Raw genomic sequence first — 27,292 nt, 5'->3', positions numbered from 1 at the left:
TTGTCCAGGGAAAGGATGCCAGGTGACTGACATTAAAAGTCCCCTTTACGTTTTTCTTCTTTGGCTTCCTTGTACTGAGGTAGCTCCTGGAATTCTTCCTTGTTCTACTTGTACCCACAAGTTATCTGGGGATCCTGGGAAGGGATCCGTTCATCCTGTGTGAACATCTCCACATTGCCTCCTTTGCCTCATGCCCTACCTGCCCAGAGGTTTTAGAGAGAGGTGGCCTCTGAGATCTACACTGTGGTACTTCTGGAAGGCCAGCAATGAGCTAATAACAAAGGGCCAGTTAACATCCAGGTTCTGTCCACTCTGATGCTTCCCACCCCTCATTGTTTCTTAGTTCTCCAGCAGGACACCAGGAAGTATCTATGAAGGTCCAGGAGTTGGGGACCAAAGCAGAAAGGTCAAGGAGAAAAGATTTTGAAAGAACTTTTGACTGGACCTGGGCAGAGTTCTTCTGACTCATGGATCTTTTCTTGATCCATTTCCTTTTCTAGGTTTTCTAGCCCTCTCTTCTCTCTGTCTGTCCCCCAGTGTGTGATGTTTCTTCACTGACCATTGTCCACACTGCCATCACCACAGTGTCCTTGTTCTATTCTGAAGGACAAAGGGAAGCTAGGACACAGCAGTTGGGGGAGAGCTGAGAGAGTGAGAGGCAGAGAAGGCCACCCAGGCTGTGAGCTTGTAGAAATACAGAACTCTGAAGTTTTGAAATGTTGGGATCCTTTCTAGATTAAAGATTTTAATTAAAGCCAACGTTTTCAGTTGGAGAAGAAAATGAGTTATTGCTCAAATAATCAGGGAGGATTTTTCCACATCAGAGAAGTCGAAGGCAGCTGCTCCTGCACAATAGACTCTAATGGGATCCAGTAAAATATACCCTTTTTTGAAAAGGAGTGTAGGGAAATCATGTACAATAGAACCTCCCAGATTCCTTATGCTTCTCTTTATTTCAAGCTGCTTTGTTCAGTTATTTTCACATTTGTCTTAGGTTAAATTTCAGACGTTCCTAAAATGAAATAGCCATTGATTGATTTACTGCATTAATTTGGGAGAATACAAATCTATTTATTTATTTATTTTTATTTGTTTATTTTATTTTATTTTTTTTACAAATTTAACAAATACTTACCAGGCACTGTCTTCAACCCTACATAATTAATAATTCAATTTGCTAGTCAAATAGTAACTCAGATTGCTGATCAGAGATGAAAATAACCTCTAGAAAACACCAAAACCCACTCCTGCTTGCTAAATGTGTATGGGAATATTTTTCTCTTCCCAACTGCCTGAGACAAAGTAGTAGCCTTTGGTTGTTAGATTTTATTAGTAGTAAAAAATTTATTTCCCTTGTAAAGGAGCACTCCTTAATACTTTACTCATCCAGCAAGTGTTGGAGGATGAGCTGTGGGTTGAGTCTATGCTGGGTACATTGGGGAGTTGGAAAAATAGAGCATCTACCTAAATGGGCATTAATGCATGAAAGAGGATTGTTTTGTATAAAGTAAAGAATCAAATCTGAGTCCTATTATTTCCCTGACCTTTGTGACCCCACAATTTTAAAGTGAGGAAAGATTAACATTAAAAAATTTCCCCCCAAATTATTAAAGTTTCTTACTTCCACATAGAAAACCAGAAGTGTATAATAGCAACATATAAATGAGTCATGGTCAAAACCTTATATTTTTTCTTTCTGCTGCCTTATATTAGGATATGTATTAGTTTCCTGTGGTTGCTGTAACAAATTCTCACAAACTTCGTGGCTTGAAAAAACAAAAATTATTTTCTCCGTTTCAGAGTCCAGGAGTCTGAAATTAGTTTCCCTTGGCTAAAATCAAGGTGTTGGCAAGGCTGGCTCCTTCTGGAGGATCCAGGAGAGAATCTGATTCTTTGCCTCTCTGGAGGCTTCCTGTATTCGTTGGCTTTGGGTCCCTTCCTGCTATGATTCTATCCTCTTCTTCATTCATGAAATTTTCTACTTACTTTGTAGTCAAACCTCCTTCTGCCTCCCTCTGCTAAGAATACTGGGGGATATATTTAGAACCTAACTGATAATCCAGATTTCAAGATCCTTAATTTCTCATTTCAAGAGCCTGAATTTAATCACAGTTACATAATCCTTTTTGCTATAACGTAACATCCATAGACTCTGGGGATTAGGATGTGGACATTTGGGGGGCCCATTATTCGGTGTACCCCAGGATGGTTGACATTTTGGCTTGAATTTACTTCAGCAGAACTTCCCTGGTATAAATTCTTAGGCTTTGAATCAATATTTTATATTCATTAAAATTTTTAATTTGAATATAGTTGAATATATTCATTTTTAATATTTGCCTTTTCCTTCTTGATCAGTGTTCTGCCCAGAAGGGATCCTTTTATCCAAAGGTTGTGTGGGAGAATAAAAATACTTTATGGGAAAGGACAAGTGACTTTGGTTCTGAGAAATTAAAGAAATTCAATACAATAGGGAAGCATTTATTTTTTTTTTATTTTTTAAAGATTATTTATTTATTTATAGAGACACAGAGAGAGAAAGAGAAAGAGAGAGAGGCACAGAGACACAGACAGAGGGAGAAGCAGGCACCATGCAGAGAGCCTGATATGGGACTCCATCCTGGGACTCCAGGATCACACCCTAGGCTGCAGGCGGCGCTAAACCGCTGCAGCCACCGGGGCTGCCCAACAGGGAAGCATTTAAAGTAGAAAAAGGATTTGAGGACAACACTGAATAACCAGCGTGAGATCAGTCACCGTTCCAAAGAGGCACAAGCTTTCCGTCAACAGAAGAGTGACAGCTTGCCTTTGTGTGCACACGTGTTTCCTTGAGTAGACAACTTTGCTGTTTTGGAGGAAATAGCTGTTAGCGAAGGTTTCCCTTCACAAGCCCATTTCTATAGTGCCCATCCATTTCTCTCCAAGGGGTTGCAGCACTACTGGCCCTGGGATTCAGAAGAAGGAGGATTATTTTCAGGGTGATCATTGCTTTTCTCCTTGTTGCTTTCTGTTGGTAGAAGCTCTGTGATGCATTTTCCTGTAGTGCAGCATCATCAGATCTACCAGAGCATGTGTGTTTGCTTGTGTTCACGTGATTTGTAGGAGGACATAAATGATTTAAATCTGGGAATTCTAAAATTGTACCCACCATCCACCTTCTGCAAAAATTCAGCTCATCTTTAAATGCTAGCTTAGGCTCTGGCTCTTGAAACATTTCCCTTTACCTCTTCTACTGAAGTGACACCCCCTTATTCTGAGTTCCTGTGGCACCTGTTTATACATTTGCCAGCATTGTCTGTTGAACACAGGGCAGGGGTTGACTGGTTTTCATGTTCACCTTATGATTCTTGTGGCAACTAACAATTCATTGCACAGAGTAAGCATCCAGTAAACTTAATTGATGTATCAGCACTGAAAGGCCTTGGACTTAAGTCTGCCATCATCATCTCTCCTGGACCTTGGCAATGCCAAGCCAGAGCACTGAAGCTGTGATGTGGGCACTTGGGTCCTAGTGTTTAATTTCTAACTTTGTGTTCTTTTTTTTTTTTAAGATTTTCTTTTCATTTATTCATGAGAGACAGACAGAGGCAGAGACAAAGGCTGAGGGAGAAGCAGGCTCCCTGTGGGGAGCCTAATGCGGGACTTGATCCCAGGACCCCGGGATCAGGACCTGAGCCAAAGGCAGAGATGCTCAGCCACGAAGCCACCTAAGTGCCTCCTAACCTCATGTTCTTATAAGATGCTTTCTACATATTATAGCTGAGGCAGGGTGAGAATAAGCCTGGGTCTGGCTTTTGGTGTGCTGAGATGAGGGAGGAGAGTACTAATTAATACTACACAGGTCTTTAAATAGTAATATTTGTGGTTTCAAATGCAGAGTCCTCTTTTGGACGTTGTTTTACAATACAGAAATAATGAAATTGTTACAGATTTTAAGGTTTAATAATCAGTTTAAATAGAGCACGCGGTGCCTATTTAATCTGTGCTCCAAGCATGTTGTAGGACTTTTCTGCCATGGATAACATGGTGATAGTTTTTTCTCCTTCCTTTCATTCCGTTCCTAAGGTTTGCCTCATTCCAAAATCAGCACATGGGACCAATCCTGCAAGTGCCCACATGGCAGGCATGAAGATTCAGCCTGTGGAGGTGGATAAATACGGGAATATCGACACAGCTCACCTCAAGGCCATGGTACCCATCTTCCACTAAACAGATGGGCGAGGTCTGGGTTGGGAAAAGATGGTGGGGAGAAGGGACTGGATAGCTTAGATCAATATTGTCTTGCTTTGCATTCTAATGAAAAGACTGCACTTTCCCCTCTAAATGGGTCTGGGGAAAATGGCATAAATCAGAAAACCTAACCATCTCTATTAGAAAAATAAAAAGCAACAGTCACATTTTTGGTCCATAATAAAACTGAACATAGTCTACTTCCTTCACTAACAGGCAGAAGGTCTTTTAAACTGCAATCCCATCCTCTTAATGCATATGTAAGAAACTAAATGAATTATTCATGGGTAGTAAGGCTACCCGTTGCAGCGCCTGCCTGCCTCCTCCTTCCTGCCCAGCCGTTCTGTTCCCTTCTTCCCCCCATTAATAATCAAACTGGCAGTCACAGTTATTATCGCTCTTTGTATTGGGAATTAAAACATAAATGTATTTTGCAAATGGATGTGACCGTCCCAGCCATCACCTGCCAAATTTCGGACCACATGCCACCCTCCTTCCTGCAACACCAACCCCCATTCCCAACCCCACAACCTCCAGGAGGAGGTTGCCTAGCAACCGTATCTGCCTTCCACTGGTGGACTGGAGGCTGCATCTTAAGAGGGAAGGAAATCGGTTGAATAGCAATGTGATTTTTGTTGGGATTACTAGGCATGGAGTCCAAGGACTTCATGTAACTACCTTCATGTAAAGGAAGGTGAAAACCCACAGCACTGCTCATCTCTCTCATCCATCCCCACCCTTCCAGAGCCCCATGAAGGTTTTACTAATAGATATTCTGGGACAGTAGTTGTAATTGCTAAGTTTCCCCAATATAGGATATGACCTTTAAAAAATGTTTTTTTTTTTTCCGCTTCCACATGAGTATGCTCTGACTCACTGGCCAGAAAAACAGGAACGTGCCTCTTATATGTTTGCTTTCTGTGAAAAGGAAACGTAAGGAAGATTTCTTTTTACCAGAGCAGAACACTCCTTTATGGGAATTCTAATTTCAACAGAATGAGAGGGAAATGGAATAGGGGTGGGTATGGCAAGATGAGCAGAGAGATTAACTGTGAGAACAGACATATCTGGAACCAAAAAGATCTAAAATAATTAGTGAAAAAATAAATAAATAAAATAATTATTGATTTGACTAAAACCAAAGGAAAACCTTGGGGAGTTGCATCTAAAATACTCCAAAATCTTCCTAATAGTCTTTTAGATCTTGATCATGAAGACTTAGCCTGAATGGGATTTTGTTATTTCTTGGAATGACTTAAGAAAGGAGTAATGGCGGTTAATCTTTATTGTCATCATATCTTGAGATAATTCCAGAAATGAAAAGACCAAGACTTCATCTTTCCCAATCCTTTAAAGAAAAACAAAGGGGTTTGCCAATAAAGATACATTTCCTCCTTTGTCTCCCTCTGCTCTTTTCTTATCTTACAGGTGGATAAACACAAGGAGAACCTGGCAGCAATCATGATTACATATCCATCCACCAATGGAGTGTTTGAAGAGAACATTGGTGACGTGTGTGACCTGATCCACCAAAATGGGGGACAAGTCTATCTAGATGGGGCAAATATGAATGCACAGGTGGGCAATGCAAGAGGGACTTCCTGAAACAATGGTTAAATCAAAAAAAGATTTTTTCCTCTGACTTCTAGACAGTGTCTTAAACATGATAACTGAATTCAAACTGGTGGTTGACTTTTTTTGTTGCCAATTTCAAGCAAAGTACGGCAATTTCACTGAGATTAGATTTGACGGAAGTGATGGAGCGGTTGGGGGAGTAAGTAAAGAGATTGACAGGAAGCAGGGAATGAGAACTGAATGTCCTCAGTTTGTCAGAGATTATGATCTTTCTCAAGGTGCTATCAGTAGGAAAGTTACCCAACTGACTCCCACCCAAGTTCTGGTCACTGGATTTTGGTCCCCCACAACATGGCATGACAATGGATAAGCCATTAATCTGGCTTCGACTTGCTAAGTGTATAGTGGCTGAATAGTTCAGTCCTTCAAGGGCGAATCCTGATTATGTGTGTGTATATATGTGTATATGTGTGTGTGTGTAAGAGATAGAGACAGAGAAGAGAGAGGGGAGAGAGGGAGAAGGTTCTGTGTAATGTACACCACTGAGCGAATGCCGTAGGGGCTATTGGAGTAGAAGAGGTCATCATCTTTCAGACTTTTCCTGACTTATTGGTCATTGTTGTGGTTATGATTGTGGGTTGTTTTTGTTTGTTTGGTTGGTTTTACTTTACCATTTCAAATTCTTTCTTCTTTATTTCTGTCTGATTCCCTTTTTAAGTGTGGTTCAGAGATTGTTTATTGCTTCAATAGCATTAATGCACTCTTCATCTTTGACCATGTTGAAAATTAGCCCTAATCCCAAAGTGGCAGGAATGCCTGTTGAATGTTGTGGCTGGTATTAAGTTGGCCTCAGGAAAACTATCAGCCTTCCTTCCTTTTCCTTGGCTCAGCATCCTCTCAGCTACCCAAAGTGCATGATACTCAAAGCTAACCATGCAACGGGTGGTACCATTGCTGGGGTAAAAGTAATGTGTTTTTGCAGCAAGGAGGTACTTCCCTTTCTTTCGCTCAGTGTGCTTCCTCTCCTCCCTCTTGTGGTGGAAAATTAGGAATTGACGATATATTCAAATCTGTATTTTAAAAACTAAATTAGGCTAAATGGTCAGTTGCTGTTTCCATAGAAACCATAAACCAGGCTGCCTATGGGACGCAAGGTTTTGACTGCAGAACTTGGCCAGAATTGAGAACATTTCTGTGAAGAACTCTGAATGCCTTTTCTCTGAGGGAAGAGACGGCAGCAAACAGCATGGCCGCCTTTCTAGAGCACCCTTTCAAGCTCTTGACTTTTGATTTTGGCTCTTTCCCTTCGTGGTAGGTGGGAATCTGTCGTCCTGGAGATTTTGGGTCTGATGTCTCACACCTAAATCTTCACAAGACCTTCTGCATTCCCCACGGAGGAGGCGGTCCTGGCATGGGGCCCATCGGCGTGTGAGTTCTGGGCTGCTTGTTTCAGGAAGGTTTTAGAGACTGAGGATGAAAGAATGACCCCAAAATCGCTGTTCCTCCCATCAAGATCTTCAAGTGTCACGGACACCTTCAATCTAGTATGCCAGTGGGGGCTGGGAGAGAAGCAGTGAGGGTGATTCAGGGAATGTCCAAAGAAGAGCATAAGTAGATTTTACTAACCACAGTGCTTGACTGGCCACACTAAGCTCCTAGTCGGGCATGACTAGTGCAGTTTTGTTAACAGAGCAATGAATAGGGTTTTTTTTCTGGAGCATTATGGATCTGAACTGGATTATTCGCACCTACAGGGACCTCTTAGACTTGAACTTAGATTGCCAAGCAGCCCTTTTCTTTTTTTCTTTTCTTCTCTTCTCTTTTTTCTTTTTTCTCTCCTCTTTCTTTCTTTCTTTCTTTCTTTCTTTCTTTCTTTCTTTCTTTCTTTCTTTCTTTCTTTCTTTCTAAAAAAGAAATCAGCTGATGGTTACATTGAAAGTGAATTATCTATGACCAACAAAACGAATTCATAGGAGAAAAGTGCTTGCCAAGGACTGGGGAACAGGGACGTGGGTAGGGTGAAGTTGGTAAAGGGTACAAACTTTAAGCTATAAGAAGTCTAACATGGTGATTCTAGTTGATAATACTGTATTGTATACTTGAAATTGCTAAGAGAATAGAACTTTAACTGTTAGGAAGGAAGGAAGGAAGGAAGGAAGGAAGGAAGGAAGGAAGGAAGGAAGGAAGGAAGGAAGGAAGGAAGGAATTGGATGCAAAATGTTGAACATTTTGCAGCCTGGATTTTTATTACATCTGAGATAAGGAGGAAACAAACCTCATTACTAGAAATAATTGGATGAGGTCAGAATAACACTAAAGGAATATTTTGTAGCTGCTGATAACTTTTTACACTGTGAAGTTGAATCATCTTCTGAAAACGATGCTGAACAGCCATTTCTTAAGTTTCTTCAGTTTTCCAAAAATGAATCAAAGGGGTCCAGTCTTCAGGATCCTGGGAGGCTGGCCCTCTTGCTTTTTTTTTCGCTTTTCTTTTTGATTATTATTTATAGCAAGTAGGGGCGCCTCAGTACCTCAGCTGTGGGGGAGGTGGGTGAGTGATGTTCACATGCTGGCCTTTGATATATATAGGCCCATGGGCCTCCTTCTTACCAGCATTGTCTATCCGTTAGTTGTCTTGGGAAGGAATGTGGGGGTGTGGGGCTGGGAGGTCTCTATATCTTGGTGAGTCCATGCAGTGCAAGGTATTTCATTGCTCCCTATCTCTGCCAAATCCTCTGCCATAGTTCTAGGGTGAGCCACTGGGACACTGATGGCTGGTGAAGAGGAGGAGGGAAGGAATACTTCCTGAACATATATTTCTTAGCAAGTGTCAATCCTTTGAGTTCTTCTACTAGGAATAGAGCTTTCTGGGAGGACTTAGCCCTTGCCTGTTTGGTTGGTCTGGATCTTTTTTATATCTTCTGAATTTGTGTTTAAAAATAACAGGAAGAAGCATCTTGCCCCTTTCCTGCCCAATCATCCCATCGTTTCGGTAAAGCCAAGTGAGGATGACCGGCCTGTGGGTACTGTCAGTGCAGCCCCATGGGGCTCCAGTTCCATCTTGCCCATTTCATGGGCCTACATTAAGGTAAGGCCTGTGACTACATTAGGTGGGCAAGGGATGTGATATGTGGGTGGGAACTAAGACTGCATACTTTCTCCTTAAAAATGAAGATATCCAGGGGTGCCTTGGTGGCTCAGTCAGTTAAGCATCTGACTCTTGATCTCAGGGTCTGAGATTGATCCCCACATCAGACTCTCTGCTCAACTCAGAGTCTGCTACACATTCTCTCTCTGGCTGTCCCTGCCTCTTTCCCCTTACTCTCTCAAATAAAAAACAAATAAAATAAAATCTTAAAAAAAAAAGAAGAAATCCAGGATCTGAGATGTGGTTCAGTGAAGATTGTTGACTTAGGTGGAAGAAATCTTAAAGAGATCAGTTAACTTTATTTCATCTCTTCTTCATGATGCTATTTCCTTTGCGTTCTCATAGTGGGTTTAACATCACAGAAACTGAGATGCCAGATATATTTTTCCATGAGTCATATGGATGTTCTGGGTATGTCATTTAGTTTCCTGTAGGATTTGGATAGCTTCTTGTAGGTGAAAAACACATACTAATTATTACACTTGGTTGAGATTCTGGGATAAATTTTAGGAAATAAATCTCACTTTGTTTTATATTTTGTAGGAACCTGGAGGATAAGATTAAAAAGTAGCAGAAATTTTGCTTATGTGGTAGTTTCCCAAAGCTCTTTGCCCTTTAGAGCCTGTGGAACTGTAACTCTCCAGGGTAATTACACTTTGTTAGAGAACGGCTTTCGTTTCTTTGTGTTTCTCCAAAAAACTCCAGGGCCAGAGTTTCTTCAATACAGCTCTTGTTCAAACTGGCCTGCCTACCTCCTGGGCTGACAAGACCGTGCATTGGATAGGAACACTTGTTCAGCAGCTAATTAGGGCAGCTTTCCCAAACTGGCTTCCCTCCTTAAAAGAACGTGGCTTCTGCTGAAACAAGACTCCACAACTCAGCTATGCAAATCATGCTGGATGGTTCTCTGGGGCTGGCTGTTATTTTTAAACAGTGTGGCATTTATGATTCTTAATGAAAACTTTCTGGGAGGCTGGAACAACAATTCTGTACCTCAGAGACTAAAACCTAAAACAATACTTGAGTTGTTTTACAAATAGTAACAACAAAAACTATCATAATCAAGGTCTGCTTCTTTGCAGTTAGAATCTTATTCCCAGGTTCCTTTCGGTCCTTAGATTGTATAAACTTGGATTATTTGTTATGGATGTATTTGGGTTAGAGATTATTTCCCACATACAGAAAATAAATGCCCCAAAGCTGGTTTGGCCATATACCAGGAATACCAGACGGAACCTCAGTTAGGGAGCCTGGGTGGCTCAGTCAGTTAAGTATTTGCCTTCAGTTTAGGTCATGATCGTAGAGTCCCAGGATCAAGCCCTGCATCTGGCTCCCTGTTCAGCAGGGAGTCTACTTCTCCCTCTGACCCTCCCCCACTTCTCATGTTCATTCTCTCTCTAATAAATAAATGAAATCTAAAAAAAGAAATGAAATAGGTTTTAAACTACCCCTCTGACCTTGACCCCTCTCTTTATTTCAGGCTGTTGTTACTGGTCACTTGGGCTCTAGAATTACCTTTTTTCCCTGCTGCAGTCCATCTTGGACACTCCCTAGAGGGCTGCAAGATTTCCCCTAAGAGCTCAAATTATCTTCTGGTTTCCTTTTTTGCCTTTACTGCTCAGTCTTAGTAGCCTACACAGAATCCTTAAGGGATTCTTCCCAAAGTGCACATGCCTAGGCCCTATCCCAGAGAGAATCACTCAGCATATGAGGGGTAGGGCTTGGGCCATCAAACTTTCCAAGTGACTCTGATGCATGAGTTAAGAGCCACTGGCTGGCTGAACCCATTCCAAGTTCTTAATAGCAGAGGTTCAAGGCTTGCACAAGGTCACACAGCCCACCAGCCTGTACAGTAATCCCTGGACTGCTCTTGTACAGCTGGGTTTTTGCCATTCATGTCACCTGGAGCACCTTCCCTTTTCTTTTGCCTTTCAAATTCTACCCATTTTTCGATTTTTTTTTAAAAGATTTTATTTCTTTGAGAGAGAGCGAGTATGAGCAGGGGGAACAGCAGGCAGAGGCAGAGGGAGAGGGAGAAGCAGACTCCCCGCTGAGCAGGGAGCCTGATGTGGGGCTCCATCCCAGGACCTTTGGATCATGACCTGAGCCGAAGGCAGACGCTCAACCAACTGAGCCACCCAGGTGCCCCCATTTTTAGATTTCCACTCAAGTTCTAACTCTTACTCTGGGAACCCTTCTTTGTCTAGCTTGGCAAGATATGTCCTCTCCTTACTTTGTACTTTGGTGTCCCTGTTTTATTTGGTGCTTTCTCACTTGTTTTATACTAGTTATTAATACATACCCAGCTTCCATCATACATAAAGTATTCTGGGAGGAAAGTAGTAGGCAGTAAAAATAGGTGCAATCCTGATTTTAAGCTCCTTGTTGGTGATAATGTTTACTCTATATAAACACAGGGATTTAGAAACTACCAGAAAAGCGCAACATTAAACCTGGCAGTTGTTAAACATATAAATAACCCTAACTATGGACAACCAGAAGACAAATTATACAAAATTGATTTAGTGGGGATTTTGATCAAGATCCCTGGAGATTCCTGGCAATTATCAAGACATCTCAAATTCATCGTAAACAAACAAAATCTTCCCCCGAAACAGAATCTAAGATTCTTTTTCCTCTTTAGATAATAGTCAGCAGCCAATTTTGCCCTATTTTAAGCTTTGTTACTTTGTTCCTTGTTGTTACTTTGTTACTACTTCATTATTTTTATAAGAAATATAAAGTTAAGTTCAGAGGAGAAAACCAAAATTTATTTCAGGCTTAGAGAAGACTGGCAAACCTCCTTGTTGGGATTTTATACCCATCTATAATCCACAGTGATGGTGGGCTGATTCCCTTTATGGGTGGGATTACTTGGGGTCTGTCCACTGGGTTTACCTGTTCTATGGTTGATGGCTCTTTTTCTCTCTGTGGCAGATGATGGGAGGCAAGGGCCTTAAACAGGCCACAGAAATTGCTATATTAAATGCCAACTACATGGCCAAGCGATTAGAAAAACACTACAGAGTCCTTTTCCGCGGTGCAAGAGGCAAGTATCATCCTTAGTTTACCATCACCTTGGGTGTTTTGGGGCCAAGTTTGACCTAGTAGATGTGGTTTTCTGCAGTGGGTAGGAAACTTCTGTTTCTTAGCATATGCTACAGAAAAGCATTGATTTTTTTTTTTTTTTTTTTTAAAGATATAACCTCCATTTAGTGAACAGTTTAGGAGTATCACTATTTGGAAGGCTGTGCAATACACACAGCCCAGGTCAACAAGGAGCCACACCACTGGGAGACATATACATAAATATTGCAGGCTCATTACCTCACAAAGTGCTATGCAAATGCCTCCAGAAGAGTGGAGTAATTCAGAATGGGCAGAAGGACAGAATAATTGGGAGATCCTTCTGGGAGGAGCCATTCATGATGAGCATGGAAGACAGAGGGGCAGACCCCAGTAAATAGAGATACTGGAGCAAGCCAGGATTGTCGTGGTGGAGGCTTTGGGTGGTTGATGGATGGGATAGGAGGAGGGAAAGCACATGAAGAACTAAGCTGGAGAGGCAGCTTAGGGCCTTAAAGATCTTGGAAGGCTCTCAACTTTACCCTTGAACCAGATGACAGCCACAAAAGGTTTTCTTGAGCAGGGGAATGACAGGATTAAGAAAATGTTAGTCATTAAGGAAATGGCAGGGGATGAACATCTGCTAGAAGTAGAATCAGTAGGACTCAGTTACTGATTATTTGAGTGTGAAGAGAAATTCTATGTCATTCCCTTATGCTTATAATAGAGGTATAATAGTAGGAATAATAGAAGGGGGAACACAGTCACCCTGGAAGTGATGGGAGTGGTTGGAGCCAGACAGACTCGCAGACATTTGGCTAGGGGCGCAGAATCTAAGAGCAGACTCTTAGAAATGGTGAAACCTAAGAAAAGAGTTTGGAGAAGCTAGAGCACAACCCCTCCAGCAGATAGCTGTATTGAAAGGCATGAGCAGAAAAGGGGTACCTGGTGAGGGAGGGCCCCATGCTTGAGGCAGCTTTACAGCCCCTGCAGCATTTGTCACAGTGCCCCTCCATAGTAAAGCCCCTGTGTGTCCTGTCAGTTGCTGTTCTACAGGCCTTTCCTCTTCCCGGAAGCCTCCTTTTCCTGGCAGAGAGAATTACTCCCTCTTGTTGGCTCCCTCCTCTTCTGAGGATTTCTCCCAGTCCGTTTATTATCTGGCTCTGTCCATCAGACCTGGAACTCCTGCCAGTGGAGACTGTGCCTGCTTCTGTTCTCCAGCACCTCTACCTGTTGGTCAGGCTTGGTCCACCATAAATGTGTGGGGTGTTACACAAAAGGGGGAGACAGACTGATCTTACGATAGTCCTAAAAAGAACTTTGGTTTTAACAATTAAGAACACTTTGGTCACCTTTGAAAGAATCAGGGTAAAAATGGTAAGATAGATGCAAATTGGGAATGAGCTGAGAAGTGGACTGAGGGTGGGGACAAGACAGGAGAGGCGTTTATGGTTTGGTGGAGTTTGGTAGTGAAGGCAGGGAGACACATAGGTGGGAGCTGCTCCAGGAGGATGCAGTTTTGTTTTGAAATAAGAACATGATTTTGAACTGCCAGAGAACAGACTTTGAAGAGGGAGAGTGAAGCTAAAATAGAGGGAATAATAGATGGGAGAACAGTCATCCTGGAGGTGATGGCAGGGGGTGTCTGTAAGAGCCGGGCAGACACGCAGCAGGCTTGCTGTGGGCGCAGGACTGGGGCACAGGGGCAGATGGGGACGTGGGGATGGGGGCAGAGAGGCAGCAGGCGGTAAGCAGCAGGGGCCGCAGGAAGACGGCTTCTCTTTGGCTCTTTGTTTCTCCAGCTCAGGCGGAGAACACCTCTACCTCTGTGATCTTTAATTTAAAGTCTGGTCTTAAACACGTGTATCCAAAGGCGTGGTTCTGGAGTTTGAAAATAGAAAAGCGCTCAATAACCAGAAGCTCTGGTTAGGAATGCTCCCCAGAGATTAGGAAAGAAAGTTGTGCGCAATATGTCTCTAAGCAACACAATAAAATACTTCTGAAGTGGGTATTAAAGAATCTACAAGAACAACTAATTCATTCATTCAAATATAGCTCTTACCCTGTGAAATGTGTCCTGCTTCTGTATCGGCCTTCAGGATTAGTTTAAGTACTTGTTTTGTCTGGTTATATAAGTAATGTCTATATGCTCAACATGGAAAATTTGGAAAATAAAAACCACGAGGAAGGAAATGTAAATGATTCAGGGTTGCATCCAGCAGACATAACCACTACTACTATTTTGCTGTATTTCTTATCTTCTATTTTTTAATCTTTAAAATTTTATTTATTTATTTATTTATTTATTTATTTATTTATTTATTTATGAGAGACGCAGAGACAGAGAGAGAGGTAAAGACACAGGCAGAGGGAGAGGCAGGCTCCATGCAGGGACCTTGATGCGGGACTCTGTCCTGGGACCCCAGGATCACACCTTGGACCAAAGGCGGCACCAAACCACTGAGCCACGGGGGCTCCCCTTATCTTACTTTTAGACCATTGAGATCATATTACAAACGCAGTTTGTATCCTGTTTTTTTAACTTTATCTTATTGTGATTATATGCCTATATCATTAAATGTCTTTGGAAAGTAGGTACATTGATTGTATTGTATGGATTATACCAGGATTTAGGTAATTCTATAATGTTTCCCCCCTAGTTGTTTGCTTTGCATTTATAACACTGTTGCAACAAATAGCTCCTATATAGATGTTTAAAAAACATTTCTGATTATTTCCTGAGGTTAAAGCTGTAGAACAGAAATTATCTGTATCTGTGTGAATACATTTAAGTTCTTGGTCTGTGTGGCCTGTTTGTCCCCACAGAGACTCACCAATGTATTTCACGCTAATAGGATATGAAGTGACCATCACACCAGGGGCTAGTGAACACCCAATGCAAGTCTAAAAAATAATACCAACCCAAAACAAATGTCTTTGCCATTCTGCTGGCTGAAAAATGATCTTTTTGCTTTAATTGACAAGGTTCATGTTTCTTTTCCCTTTTTTTTAATGGTATTTGAGATTTACTTCATTTGAAAACTTTGAGACAATTCATATACCATACAAATCACCCTCTTTAAATGTATGATTCGCTGATTTTTAGTGTATTCACAAAGTTGTGCAATGCAAAATTTAGTTTTTTAAAGCAAAAATGCGTGTGATCTGGACCACAGGGGTTTGGTGGCAGTCCAGCAGAAAGGAAAGTGAACAAGCAAGCCTTTCTCAGGTGCCTACCGTGTACTTAGCATTTGAGTGACTGCTTTAAGCAGAGACTCTCTCAGTCCTAGGGGATTTGCAGCACAAAATGATAGATGCAATTTCCATTTGTTTTGACATTTTATCCCAGGATCAAATAATGAATTGTATTTCTAATCTCATGCAGAGATATATTGGTATTACAGACTTTATTACTCCATCCCAAAGTTCATGAAATAAAAAACTGTCTCATATTTGGTCTGGTAAACATATTCATTATATAATTTGAAGCTGAGTGTTCTAGGGCCTAATGAAGTATTAGCACTATACCTCCTTATTGGCCCCAAATAGAAATGTTCTTAATAAACACATTGTATTCTGAAATGTCTAATGACAATATTAAAAGATGATTATTCATCTTAATCATATTTACTAGCTCTATATAAGACTTTGGAATTATAAATGACTATGAGGAAATAATTTTAATGAACTCGAGGCTTCCCTTTATGAACCATTTCTTTGAGAGATTTGAAAATACCAGCTAAAGTACTGAGACTTATGGTTTTGTGAAACAAGGAAGTAGCAGGCAAGAATTGGGATGGGGAAAAAGCAGTAGGATTTAGGATGAGGACAGAAAGGAATTACCTCAGGTAAGATTGTACCTTTTTGTTTTAATGACAAACTCTTATTTATTGAAAGACATCCAGTAGAGGATTTTTTTTTTAAGATGATGAATTAAAAAGATTCACAGATGCTTACTTTTGTGGGAGGCCAAGCTCACTGTTTGATCTAAGTGGAGTTCCTGTCAGTGGAGTAAGCAACTTTGTTAGTACCCTGATATTTTATTTAAATTTTAATTTCCTAAGTGCCTATCAGTTTTGGGCCTTAGACAGACCTAGTGTTGCCTGGAAATTCCAGTTCCTCAATTGGTTTCCCAGTGGCCTTTATGGTCAGACATGGGCCTCGGGGGCTGGGCCTTCACATCTTCAACCAGGATGCGACCTTCCTGAGGCCAGAGGGCCCCCCACCTGACCTCATTACTGGGGAAACATTCAGTTTTGTTCTATCAGTTATGGTTCCTGGATTGCAACTGAAAAGCTTGACTAAGTACTGATTGCCTACCTAAGCTTTGTAGAGTAATTGCCAGGGAGTTCCATTTATCTCTAGGCAGTCAGTTACTCTAAGGATGTGGAGCAGGAGGGAAGATGTTCCAAGCTTAGAGCCAAGCCTCTTTTATTTTGCTTTGCCATCATGCCACCCCTCCCTTCCTTGTTCCTTTGACTTGGTGTCTTTTCAGACTTTCAGCTATAGTCATGTTAGGTCCAGCAGGAACACCTACTCGTAGGAAATTAACACTTGTGCTGATCAGTTTATAATTTCGACTTCAGATTGTCTTGACTCACCATATAGCAATAGAAGGTTTGTGTATCTTTTCTCCTTAAAAAATACAAAGATGAACATCTTAGGATCTGGCCTGTAACAGCCACCAAGTGTCGATTTCACCCCTTTGAAGGCTCAAGTACAGAAAGACAGAAATATGCTGAAATTCCACCATTTTCATTTGAACACATTAGGATATGGATTTAGAAAAGAACATCTGCACCTCATTTTGAAAATGGAGCTCTTCCCAAACCGCCTGGCTCGGGCGGGGGAGGGGGGTTGCAGACGCTGGCTCTGTGTTAGCAGTGCCAACTGGGTTCCGCGTGACTGAACTTCTCCTGGAAGACTGCCCTCTGCCTACCAGCAAGAGTGACTCCTTTGCTCTGTCATGGGTCCCTCTCCTCTGCCCCTCCTACATGCCCACTGAGCATCGTTCAGAGCAGTGAGCTTCATTAGCCTTCTGTCTTACGTCACCATCACAGTGGTGGGGTGGATGCTCAGAGAAGAAAGGTCAAAGGTTGTGGCTGGGCTTCCAAAATGGGGTAAGGATAATTGGGTATGTAGGATTCCTAGATTTAAGTGATCTCACCATTCCCACCCCGCAGTGCCGCCCCCAACGCCCATATTCCAAGTGGTCATTCCTTTTAGGTACCTTTCCCCTCTGACTTGACTTAGCTGTGAATACAACTTTATACTTTTGAATCCCACTCCTTACAAGTTTATCCCATCATTGTTAGAAAGAATATTTTAAAAATATTCAGTGACAGTATATTTAAAGCTTCAGGTTCTCATGCTTTTATTTTCTAACAAAACAAGTCCTTTCTTATCTATTCATTGCAACATAAGAGCAGAAGAGTCATAGATGGTCTTGGGCTCTTATTGACTGGAGCTATTCTTCTCAGGCCTGAGGATTATATCTGCTCCACGTATCTGTAAGTAGTTTCAGTGTTTGCTGAGAATTAGGAAAGTGGGTTAAGAAGGAGTACATTAGGGGATCCCTGGGTGGCGCAGCGGTTTGGCGACTGCCTTTGGCCCAGGGCGCGATCCTGGAGACCCGGGATCGAGTCCCACGTCGGGCTCCCGGTGCATGGAGCCTCCTTCTCCCTCTGCCTATGTCTCTGCCTCTCTCTCTCTGTGTCTCTCATGAATAAATAAATAAAATCTTTTTAAAAAAAAAGGAGTACATTATTGTCTCATGAGCAGATATTTTCCTAGAAGGAAATTCATCAGTTGTGTGGGCCATGTAATTTGGAAGGCCTGCAGAAATGTTGTTCTATTTATGAAAATGCTGACTCAGTTGATGGTTTATTTCTGCTGATGGGTGGGTGGTTAAATAGCTCATGCTGGGGAGATAGCTGCATGGGCCTAGACAGGCAATCAGTTTACCAACTAGAGTAAAGTGAACTGACTCCCAGAGACTTTGGCTTCATCAGCTTCTTCCATTTTGTGGTGTGGTGTTTGACAGCCTCCATTTCTATCTAATTCTCAGTTTGAAGCCTGAAACCAAAACCTCAAAAGCCCTTTTGAAGAATCACATCCAGTTATGTAGGTGCCTTAGAGATATATGTTTTCTATATATTTACATACATGCAGAAGAAAGTTATTTGATTCAGGGGGCAGAGTTACTAAAAATGGTATCAATGGATCTTTAGCTCTAGAAATAATTTGTAATAAAAAGGTCAGGCCTGTGATGACATGTTGGAAGTGTTGGAAGGAGATTTTATAACCTCAGAGTAGAAATAATTTTATCCCCAGGAATCTCTAGGCAAATGTTCGAGCATTGTATTGGCAGTAAAGTCCCATCTCCCATCAGCCTCTCAGCACTAAGGGTTGGACACATTGGCATGACATCTTAAAAACATTTTTATTTTTACAATTATTTTTACATTTTATAATTATTAATAAAGTAGATGACATCTTTGTTGCCAACTATAAATTTGCCAAGTAATCACTGATATGTGTTCATTTGCATGGGTAAAACAAGCTGATGCTAATCTTGAGCTGAAACAATTTTCCAGGTTACGTGGCTCATGAATTTATTTTGGATACAAGACCCTTTAAAAAGTCCGCAAATATTGAAGCTGTGGATGTGGCCAAGAGGCTTCAGGATTATGGTGAGTGACCTTGTGGGAGCAACTCCTTTTTAGGGCAACCCAGGTTGTTGACATTCATGCAGCTGCCCATTCTGGCTATGGGCCACTTCCTCAAGGCACAAACCAAATGTGCAGCCACCATAGTAAACTGATCCATAGGCTAAATGATGAGCCCAGGGTTCTACACGACCTTCAAAAGAAAAGAACTTGCCCTGTGACTGCATTGGTAATCCCTTTAGAAAGTTATTAAATCATACATCTTGAATCCATCGCCATCCAAGAAGTCTTTGTAATTTACAGATTTAAAAATCCCAAAGAAAATGATTGCTGTCTCCTGTGTTTTTCTTTTTTTCCTACATTTTTCATTAAGTTCTTAATTTTAATTCCATTACAGTTAACATACAGTATTTGTTAGTTTCAGGTGTGCAATATACTGATTAAATAGTTCCATCCATTACTCAGAACTCATCATGATAAGTGTACTTTTTGATTCCTAGCACCTATTTCATGCATCCGACACCCACCTCCCCTCTGGTAACCATCAGTTTGTTCTCTGAAGTCTGTTTCTGGGTTTGCTTCTCCTCCTTCCCCACTCTTAGTTCATTTGTTTCTTAAATTCCACATATGGTTGAAATCAGATATTCTTTCCTCTATTTTGCTTACCATTATACTCTCTAGCTCCATCCATATTGTTGCAAATGGCAAGACTTTATTTTATTTTTTTATGGTGGACAAATATTCCACATACAACATCTTTATCCATCCATAAGTTGGTGGACATGTGGGCTTTTGCCATTATTTGGCTATTGTCAACCATGCTGCTGTAAACACTGAGGCACATGTATCCCTTTGAATCAGTAGTATTGTGTCCTTTGGGTAAAACCCCTAATAGTACAATTACTGGATTGTAGGGTAGCTCTATTTTTAACTTTAACCTCCATACTGTCTTTCAGAGTGGTTGCACCAGTTTGCATTCCCACCATCAGTGCAAGAGGGCTCCTTCTTATGCACATTCTTGCCAACACTTGTTGTTTCCTGTGTTTTTGAGTTTAGCCATTGTGATGGGGTATGAGTGATATCTTGTAGTTTTGATTTGCATTTCCCTGATGATGAGTGATGTTAAGCATCTTTTCATACGTCTGTTGGCCACCTGGATTTCTTTTTTAGAGAAATGTCTGTTCATGTCTTCTGCCTACTTTTAATTGGATTATTTGGGTTTGTGGGTTTTTGTTTTCATTGTCTTGCCTATGTTTCTGGTATATTCTTACTCCTGTTCTTTGAAGAAATGAGTTGATATAATGGTGAAAGAAGTAGAGCAGGTAGCCTTGGAGAAGTGTTAGAGACGAAAGGCATTTGAGTTTTATAATCACCTCAGACATGGCATGGCTGTTTCAGCTGTAGATGTAGGAATAGGCACATGTTGGTTTCATAAAGACCGTGTAATTTTCCTGGGAGAATTTAGAAAGATGCAGGACCCTTCCTGGATTCGTGGATATTCATTCAGCTCAGTCCTTATTGAAATCCATGTTTTAGTGACATTATCAGTAATATCAAAGGCCCTTCAATTATCAGAAGGACTAAGGTAGGGAGAACTTTGTCTTTCAATGGGTGGAATTCTATCTGAATTTTAATAATTTGGATAACTTTAATAAGGAAAGTGAAAGCTTCAATAATTTAATAGTTTTACTACTGTATCACAATGGGAATTCCACATGTGTGACTCATTCGTCTCCTTAATGCAAGGTCTGATTATGCAGAATTATACTGATAAAAAAATGGGAAACCCAGAAAAAGTTTTCATTGATGAAATTAGCAATTATCCCTTCAAAATCTCTTGGTTGTTTCTGTAAACTCAGCCTCCTGGCTAATGGCTGAATGATGGCAGATTCAGGCAGGCTATAGCTTCACTTCTGAGATGTGTTGTCTGCCTCACATCTGATGGCAGCAGCAGCATTTGCAAGGGAGGGAGAAGGTGGGTGAGGAGGGAGTTGTAATTGAAGTTATGACTCAGTATTTCCAAGTCTTGGTCTATCTCCAACCTTGACATGATTTTGATGTTTGATGGAGTGATTGCCACACTTGCCTTAAGTCTAGAATTGTACAGGTGCCTAGCACTTAGTAAGTACCTCAGAACTTATAGTGAGAGAATGGGTTACCTGGCTGGCTATCCGAGGAACATGTGACTTTTGATATTAGAGTCAAGAGTTCAAGCTCAGGGTCAAGAGTTTGAGCTACACGTTGGATGTAGAAATTACTTAAATAAAACTTTTTTTAAAAATGTGAGAGAATGAATGAATGGCTAAGTAAAGAAATAAATAAACAGCAATTGAGAATGACAACACAGATTCTTAATCACACCTACTGAATCAGTTTCCAGGGGAGAAGCCTTAGTAACCTGTATAATTAACAAGCATCCAATGGATGAGTCTTAACAGCCAAATGTGGGGCACACTGCTTTAGGGCAGAGGTTTACAAACTTAGCAAGTGATTAGAGTCACCTGGGGAGTTTTTAAGACTCCTAGGTTTCTGAGCCTTACTTTGGACTTCCTGAATCAGGGTGAAGATTCAAGAATCTTTCTTCCCAAGACAATTCTGATGGTTTCAGATATGCGAACCACTATAGCAGAATATGTTGGGCTGAATTTGCTCACATGAAATTGAGGTTGGACTTAATGGGTAATGAGATTAGCTTTTTTTTTTTTTTAAATCCCTTTCTGGTTTGAGTGACATAGTTAATATGTATTGGTCAAAACTTACTAAATGATAAGTTTAAGATTTGTGCATTTTACTGTATGTGAATTTTATCACAAATACATGTGAACAGATAATGAGATTCTACTTAATGATATGCATGCTAAAGTATTTAAGGGAGAAGTGTACTGATGACTGAAATGCATCAAAAATCATATGGATGGACGAGTAGATATGTGATTAATCAAACAGCATCATTGTAGAATCTAGGTGAGAGGTAATATGGGTGTTTATTCTTTCAACTTACTATTTGAAATTATAACATGTTTAGGAGACAATCCCTTAGCATGCAGGCGTGACCCTAAAGCACCCCATGTGATTTACACAGATTAGAATTTGGGAATCATTTAAACTTAGCTAACAGATATATCAACTTTGGGGCTCTTCGTCATCTTACAGTTTCACATTAAAAGGGTAAAAAAATGTGAAAGGTTCGTTTATGGCTTTTGTCCAGAAAATCTCTCTTGAGCATGTGTCTTGTTGATTCATCTTACATATGAAAACTTTTGGAAACAAATATCTTCAGCCTGTAATCAGTATAAAGACAAAGACTTTTTCCATGTACTAGCCAAGCCTCAGTTTCCTCTGTAAAATGGGGATAGTAACTTACTTTAGGCTTATGGTTGCTATCTCATTATTTAACTTTTGATAGACTATTATTTAATTTCTCTTAATTGCAAATAATAAGCATTATAGAGAGATTCTAAAACAAAATTAAAGTGAAATAAAAATCCCATTCTCATATTTTGGTTATAACCCAAGTTAAAATTTTAGCATTTATTCTTCAATGTGTCTTCCCTCTTAAGATATATGTGCATAAACACTTTGTCAATTTTTTTTTATAAAAATGGGATGTCATTATATAGTTTGCTTTTTTCACTTAATATTTTTTAATGTTTACCCAATTTAGCAAATATAAATTTAGATATTTTTGAATGGCCACAGATCTATTGTATAGTTACCCTGTAAAACTTCCTAAACTGATTCTCCATTGTTTGATGTTAGTTTATTTCCCAAGTTTTTTTCTTGCATAAACAGTACTGAAATGAATCCACGCATATAAAATCCATATATGTATAATTTGCATATATGATCACATTTATCCAGTGATTTCCTTAGGATAAATTATGAAGTGGGAGGGTTTCTTCTTCCAAATCAGGGAGGTCAAATTTAGTGACACAAGTTCCCCTCTCTCCTTTGCAGGATTTCATGCCCCTACCATGTCCTGGCCCGTGGCAGGGACTCTCATGGTTGAACCCACTGAGTCAGAAGACAAGGCAGAGCTGGATAGATTCTGTGACGCCATGATCAGCATTCGTCAGGAAATCGCAGACATCGAGGAGGGCCGCATTGACCCCAGGGTCAATCCACTGAAGGTGCGTAGGCACTGGTACTTTATCCAGAATGTCCCACAGAGAAGATTGGATATGAACAGTGTGCCAGGAACCCCCTGAACTCCTATCAGAAAATGATATTATTCTTGCCTAGAATAAGACCATTCTTCTGAAAAGATAAATTCATTACTTGCAAATTTAAATCTTCTTGAACATCATAGTAGCAGTTACTCAAGTATAATGTGGATGTTTTGCTACATGTTTTAATTTTGTTTATGTAGTTCTTTTTAAAAAGATTTTATTTGACAGAGAAAGAGAGTAGGAGCAGGGTGGGGGAGCAGGCTCCCCACTTAGCAGGGAGTACAATGTGGGGTTCTATCCTAGGACCCTGCGATCATGACCTGAGCTGACGGCAGATGCTTAACTGACTGTGCCACCCAGGGCTCCTGTGTAATTGTTTTGTCATTATGGGAGGTATACCTCCCACATGTACCAACTCACTGCCAAAGGAGGGAGCAGAGGCTGAAGAACTCTATCTAGCTGAGGAAGTCTTATTCTATATCTGTTTGATGCACTCTCGTGGACTATTTACCTCACAGAGTCTGGATAAACACAAGCTCTTGTATTGGAGCAGTTATCTCTTAGAACAACTAATTGGTACTTGGCTTTTTGCAACGTTATGGCTTATTTTGGAGAAAATCCAAAACATGTTTGTTATATACCTGCTTGTGAGCTGTAAGTCTCTTGTTAGGTCCAGACATTATTAAGCTGAGGGAATCATGAATTGAATATACTGTGACTGGTTATATTATTATGGCCAAGCCAGAGAACAAGTCTGAAATGCTGGGGGAAACTCAGGCAAGTTCCAAAGTGCCCAGTGGAGGGTGGAGTACAGGGGCCAATGGCTAGCAGGAGAAGGCATCTTGTTTATTATTATTTCTCTTTTCTGTGGATACTGCTGATTCTTTAAAGATTTAGGCTATTTTTTTAAAAATGGCAATAGATATCTAAAGAAGATAATACTGAGTTACAAAAGCAAGTGGAGAATAACAGAGGATGATGATAAGATTCTAAAATGTGCCAGTTATGCTATAATCTGTCTATGCATATATACAATAATAGTATAAAAACACAATAAGCATGGTGAACACCAAATTCAAGATACTGGGTATCACTGGGGAGTAGGGTAAAGATGGGATGGGGGGGATATATTGGCAGCTTCAACTGTGACTGCAATGTTTGTTTTATTTTTTTTTTAAAGATTTATTTATTGTGAGGGAGAGGGTGAGCACAGTGGGGGCAGGGCAGAGGGAGAATCTCAAGCCAACTCCTCGCTAAGTGAGGACGACACAGGACTCAATCCCAGGGCCCTGAGATCATGACCTGAGCCAAAACCAAGAGTTAGACATTTAACTGAGCCGTCCAGGCGCTTCTCTGCAATGTTTATTTTAAAAGGTTAAGCAAATATGACAAAATGTTGATTTATCTTGGTTGGGTGGTAGATGTGCAAATATATTACTGTGACTTTCTGATATTTTAAGTATTTCACAATAAAACGTTTCATATCACAATCACTTTCTCCCTCGAATTGAAATAAAACAAAGCAGTGGCCCTCTGTCCCTGGGCTTCCATCAGCTCATAGGTTGAAACAAAGCACAGGAATAGGCAGTGCTCTACTCTCATCCCTTTCCATTTGTGTGTCTGTCTCAGATGTCTCCACATTCCCTGACCTGCGTCACATCCTCCCGTTGGGATCGGCCTTACTCCAGAGAGGTGGCTGCATTCCCACTCGTAAGTTCTCTGAACCCGAACGTGCCGGCGGCTCTCGTGTTCACGTGCGTACGAAGGGCCATCACCTACCTGACGGGGCCCCTATCCTTGCAGCCTCATTACAGTAACTTTATGTGGGACACCTTTTTAAACAAAAAAAAAGATTTTATTTGAGTGAGTGTGAGAGAGTATGTGAGTCGGGGGAGGAGCAGAGCCAGAGGGACAAGCAGACTCCGTACTAATTGAGGAGCCCAGCACGGGGCTCAGTCTCCTGACCCCGAGATCATCACCTGAGCTGAAGTGAAGAGTTGGATGCTTACCTGTGTGACCAAGGTGCCCCTCTGTGGGATACTTTCTTTTTTATTTCTTTTTCTGTTTTAAAGATTTATTGATTTAGTCATGAGAGACACACACAGAGAGAGGCAGAGACCCAGGCCGAGGGAGAAGCAGGCTCCATGCAGGGCGCCCGTTGTGGGACTTGATCCCGGGACTCTGGGATCATGCTGTGGGCCGAAGGCGGGCGCCCAACTGCGGAGCCACCCAGGCGTCCCTGTTGGATACCTTCTTAATTGGGTCATGACACGTGATGCAGAACATAGGAATTGACTTTCAGAGCTCTGAGGTCAGAGTGTCAGCCACAAGCTTGAGAATCAGCTGGGTACAAGTAGAGGAAGACCAATTTAGAGTCCTCGTCAAATTTCTGTCATCCAACAGGGAAATTGCCCCAAATGCACCAGAGTCTTTCTTTCCTTTCTGATTCTTACATTTAAAAAAAAAAGTGCCCGTTAGTCTGTTTGGCAGAGTGGAGCCAAGGGTCAAAAGTCGGATTTTGGGGGACAATAATAAAGGGGTGGCTTTTAGCTTTTCTTTTTTTAAAAAAGATTTATTTATTCACGAGGGGGGGGGGCAGAGACACAGGCAGAGGGAGAAGAAGGCTCCATGCAGGAAGCCCGATGTGGGACTCGATCCCAGGACTCCAGGATCACACCCTGGGCCAAAGGCAGGTGCTAAACCGCTGAGCCACCCAGGCGTCCCATTTTTTATTTTTTTGTATTGGAATATGGTTGACACACAATGTTATATTAGTTGCAGGTGTACCCTATGGTGACTTGACAACTCGATACATTCTGCTATGCTTACCACAAGTGTAGCTACCATCTGTCACCACAAAAAGTGCTACTATAATAATATTGACTATATTTCCTGTGTTGTACCCTTTATCCTCCTGGCTTACTCATTCCATACCTAGAAATGTGTACCTCCCACTCCCCTTCACCCATTTTCCCCATCCCCCACACCCCTCCTGACAACTATCAGTTCTCTGTATTTATGGGTCTGCTTCTTTTTCTAATTTTTAGATACCATATGTAAGTGAAATCATATGGTATTCTCTGATGTATTTCACTTACCACAATACTCTCTAGGTCCATCCATGTTGTAAAGAGCAAGATCTCATTTTTTTTCCATGGCTGAGTAATATTCCTGTGTGTGTGTACACGTGTATGTACATACGTGTGTGTATATATATACATACACAACATCTTTATCACTTCATTTATTGATGGACACTTGGGTTGGTTCCCTATTTTAGCTACTATAAATAATGCTGCAATAAAAATAGGAGTGTGGGTTTTACATTATACTTTTTGGAACTTACTAGGCTGTGGGGACATCACTGCAAGCTCCTCTTTCCCCAAGAGAAATGTTTCAGAATACCCCAGAGCATTTCCATCTTTTGTCCCTTGCAGCCCTTTGTGAAACCAGAGAACAAATTCTGGCCAACCATTGCCCGGATTGATGACATCTATGGAGATCAACACCTGGTTTGCACCTGCCCACCCATGGAAGTTTATGAGTCCCCATTTTCTGAACAGAAGAGGGCCTCTTCTTAGTTCTGTCCCCCTAAGTTCAAGTGACTGACTTGATGTCTTTCTCTGGAGCATTTGATGATAACTATATAATTTTCCATCCCAGACTCAAATTGGGTTTTATATACTGTGTATATTTTTGTAATCTCTGTCAAGGTAATTGTAAATACCATTAGCATAGTGAGTGGAAACTCATTGTTGGAAGACTGATTTGCCTCAGTGCCTGCTTCCATATGTAGCAGTTGATGTTCAAGTTGCCTTGATTGGGAGCCATTTAGTTTTTTGCATAGAAAATTTTGGGTGTGCTAAGAAGTTTAGGAAGTTCAGAGACATAATAAAGGTTATACTGTAGACTCCGACAGACAGATTCTTGTTCCAAATAAGTCCTTGTGGACTGTGCCATCTGTGAGGAATCCCAGGGCAAATGTTTACATTTTATATACACTGAAGAAAATTTTTCTCTAATTTGCCTAATCTGTAATAGCATTTCTGAGTGTTTTTCTTTTCCCCTTGTGTTTTTTCTTTTATTTGCAATTATTAGTATTCTAATAAAAGCAGTTCAATTTGAAGAATGTCTTCTTGGTCCATTTTTCAATCTTATTTCCATATGCCCTAGGTTCAGAGGTATTCGAAGGGCAATGAGAATATCCAACCCAATAGCCATTTTCACATTATCAGTTTTGTCTAGCAGTTTTTCTTATTATACACTAAGTCCAGAGATAATAAGTCACAGTCTAATGTTCCTTCAGTCTTCCTGTTCTGCCTCCCTTTGTATAGTCTTCACCCTCATGATCTTAAGATGGCTGCTGCATATTGACAACACATAACCATTCTAGATAGAAGGGAGAAAAACAAGAGACAAAAGGCAGATTTTTTTTT

The 27,292-nt window shown here is 40.9% G+C and overlaps 1 protein-coding gene across 1 annotated transcript in view; it reads left to right on the top strand.

The window, feature by feature from the left end:
- Window positions 1-26,982, top strand: part of GLDC (glycine decarboxylase) — a 92,314-nt gene extending 65,332 nt beyond the window's left edge. Inside the window, exons 17-25 of the mRNA XM_038552327.1 lie at window positions 4,066-4,191; window positions 5,659-5,808; window positions 7,121-7,233; window positions 8,752-8,893; window positions 11,891-12,002; window positions 18,616-18,711; window positions 22,645-22,817; window positions 24,486-24,566; window positions 26,294-26,982. Coding sequence (XP_038408255.1) covers window positions 4,066-4,191; window positions 5,659-5,808; window positions 7,121-7,233; window positions 8,752-8,893; window positions 11,891-12,002; window positions 18,616-18,711; window positions 22,645-22,817; window positions 24,486-24,566; window positions 26,294-26,437 — 1,137 coding nt within the window. The 3' untranslated portion in view covers window positions 26,438-26,982. The remainder of the gene's footprint in view (window positions 1-4,065; window positions 4,192-5,658; window positions 5,809-7,120; window positions 7,234-8,751; window positions 8,894-11,890; window positions 12,003-18,615; window positions 18,712-22,644; window positions 22,818-24,485; window positions 24,567-26,293) is intronic.
- The last annotated feature ends 310 nt before the right edge of the window (window positions 26,983-27,292 follow it).

This window comes from Canis lupus, chromosome 11, assembly GCF_011100685.1.
Source record: "Canis lupus familiaris isolate Mischka breed German Shepherd chromosome 11, alternate assembly UU_Cfam_GSD_1.0, whole genome shotgun sequence".
In the NCBI taxonomy this organism is placed as follows: domain Eukaryota; kingdom Metazoa; phylum Chordata; class Mammalia; order Carnivora; family Canidae; genus Canis; species Canis lupus.
This window is presented reverse-complemented; position numbering and strand designations above follow the sequence as displayed.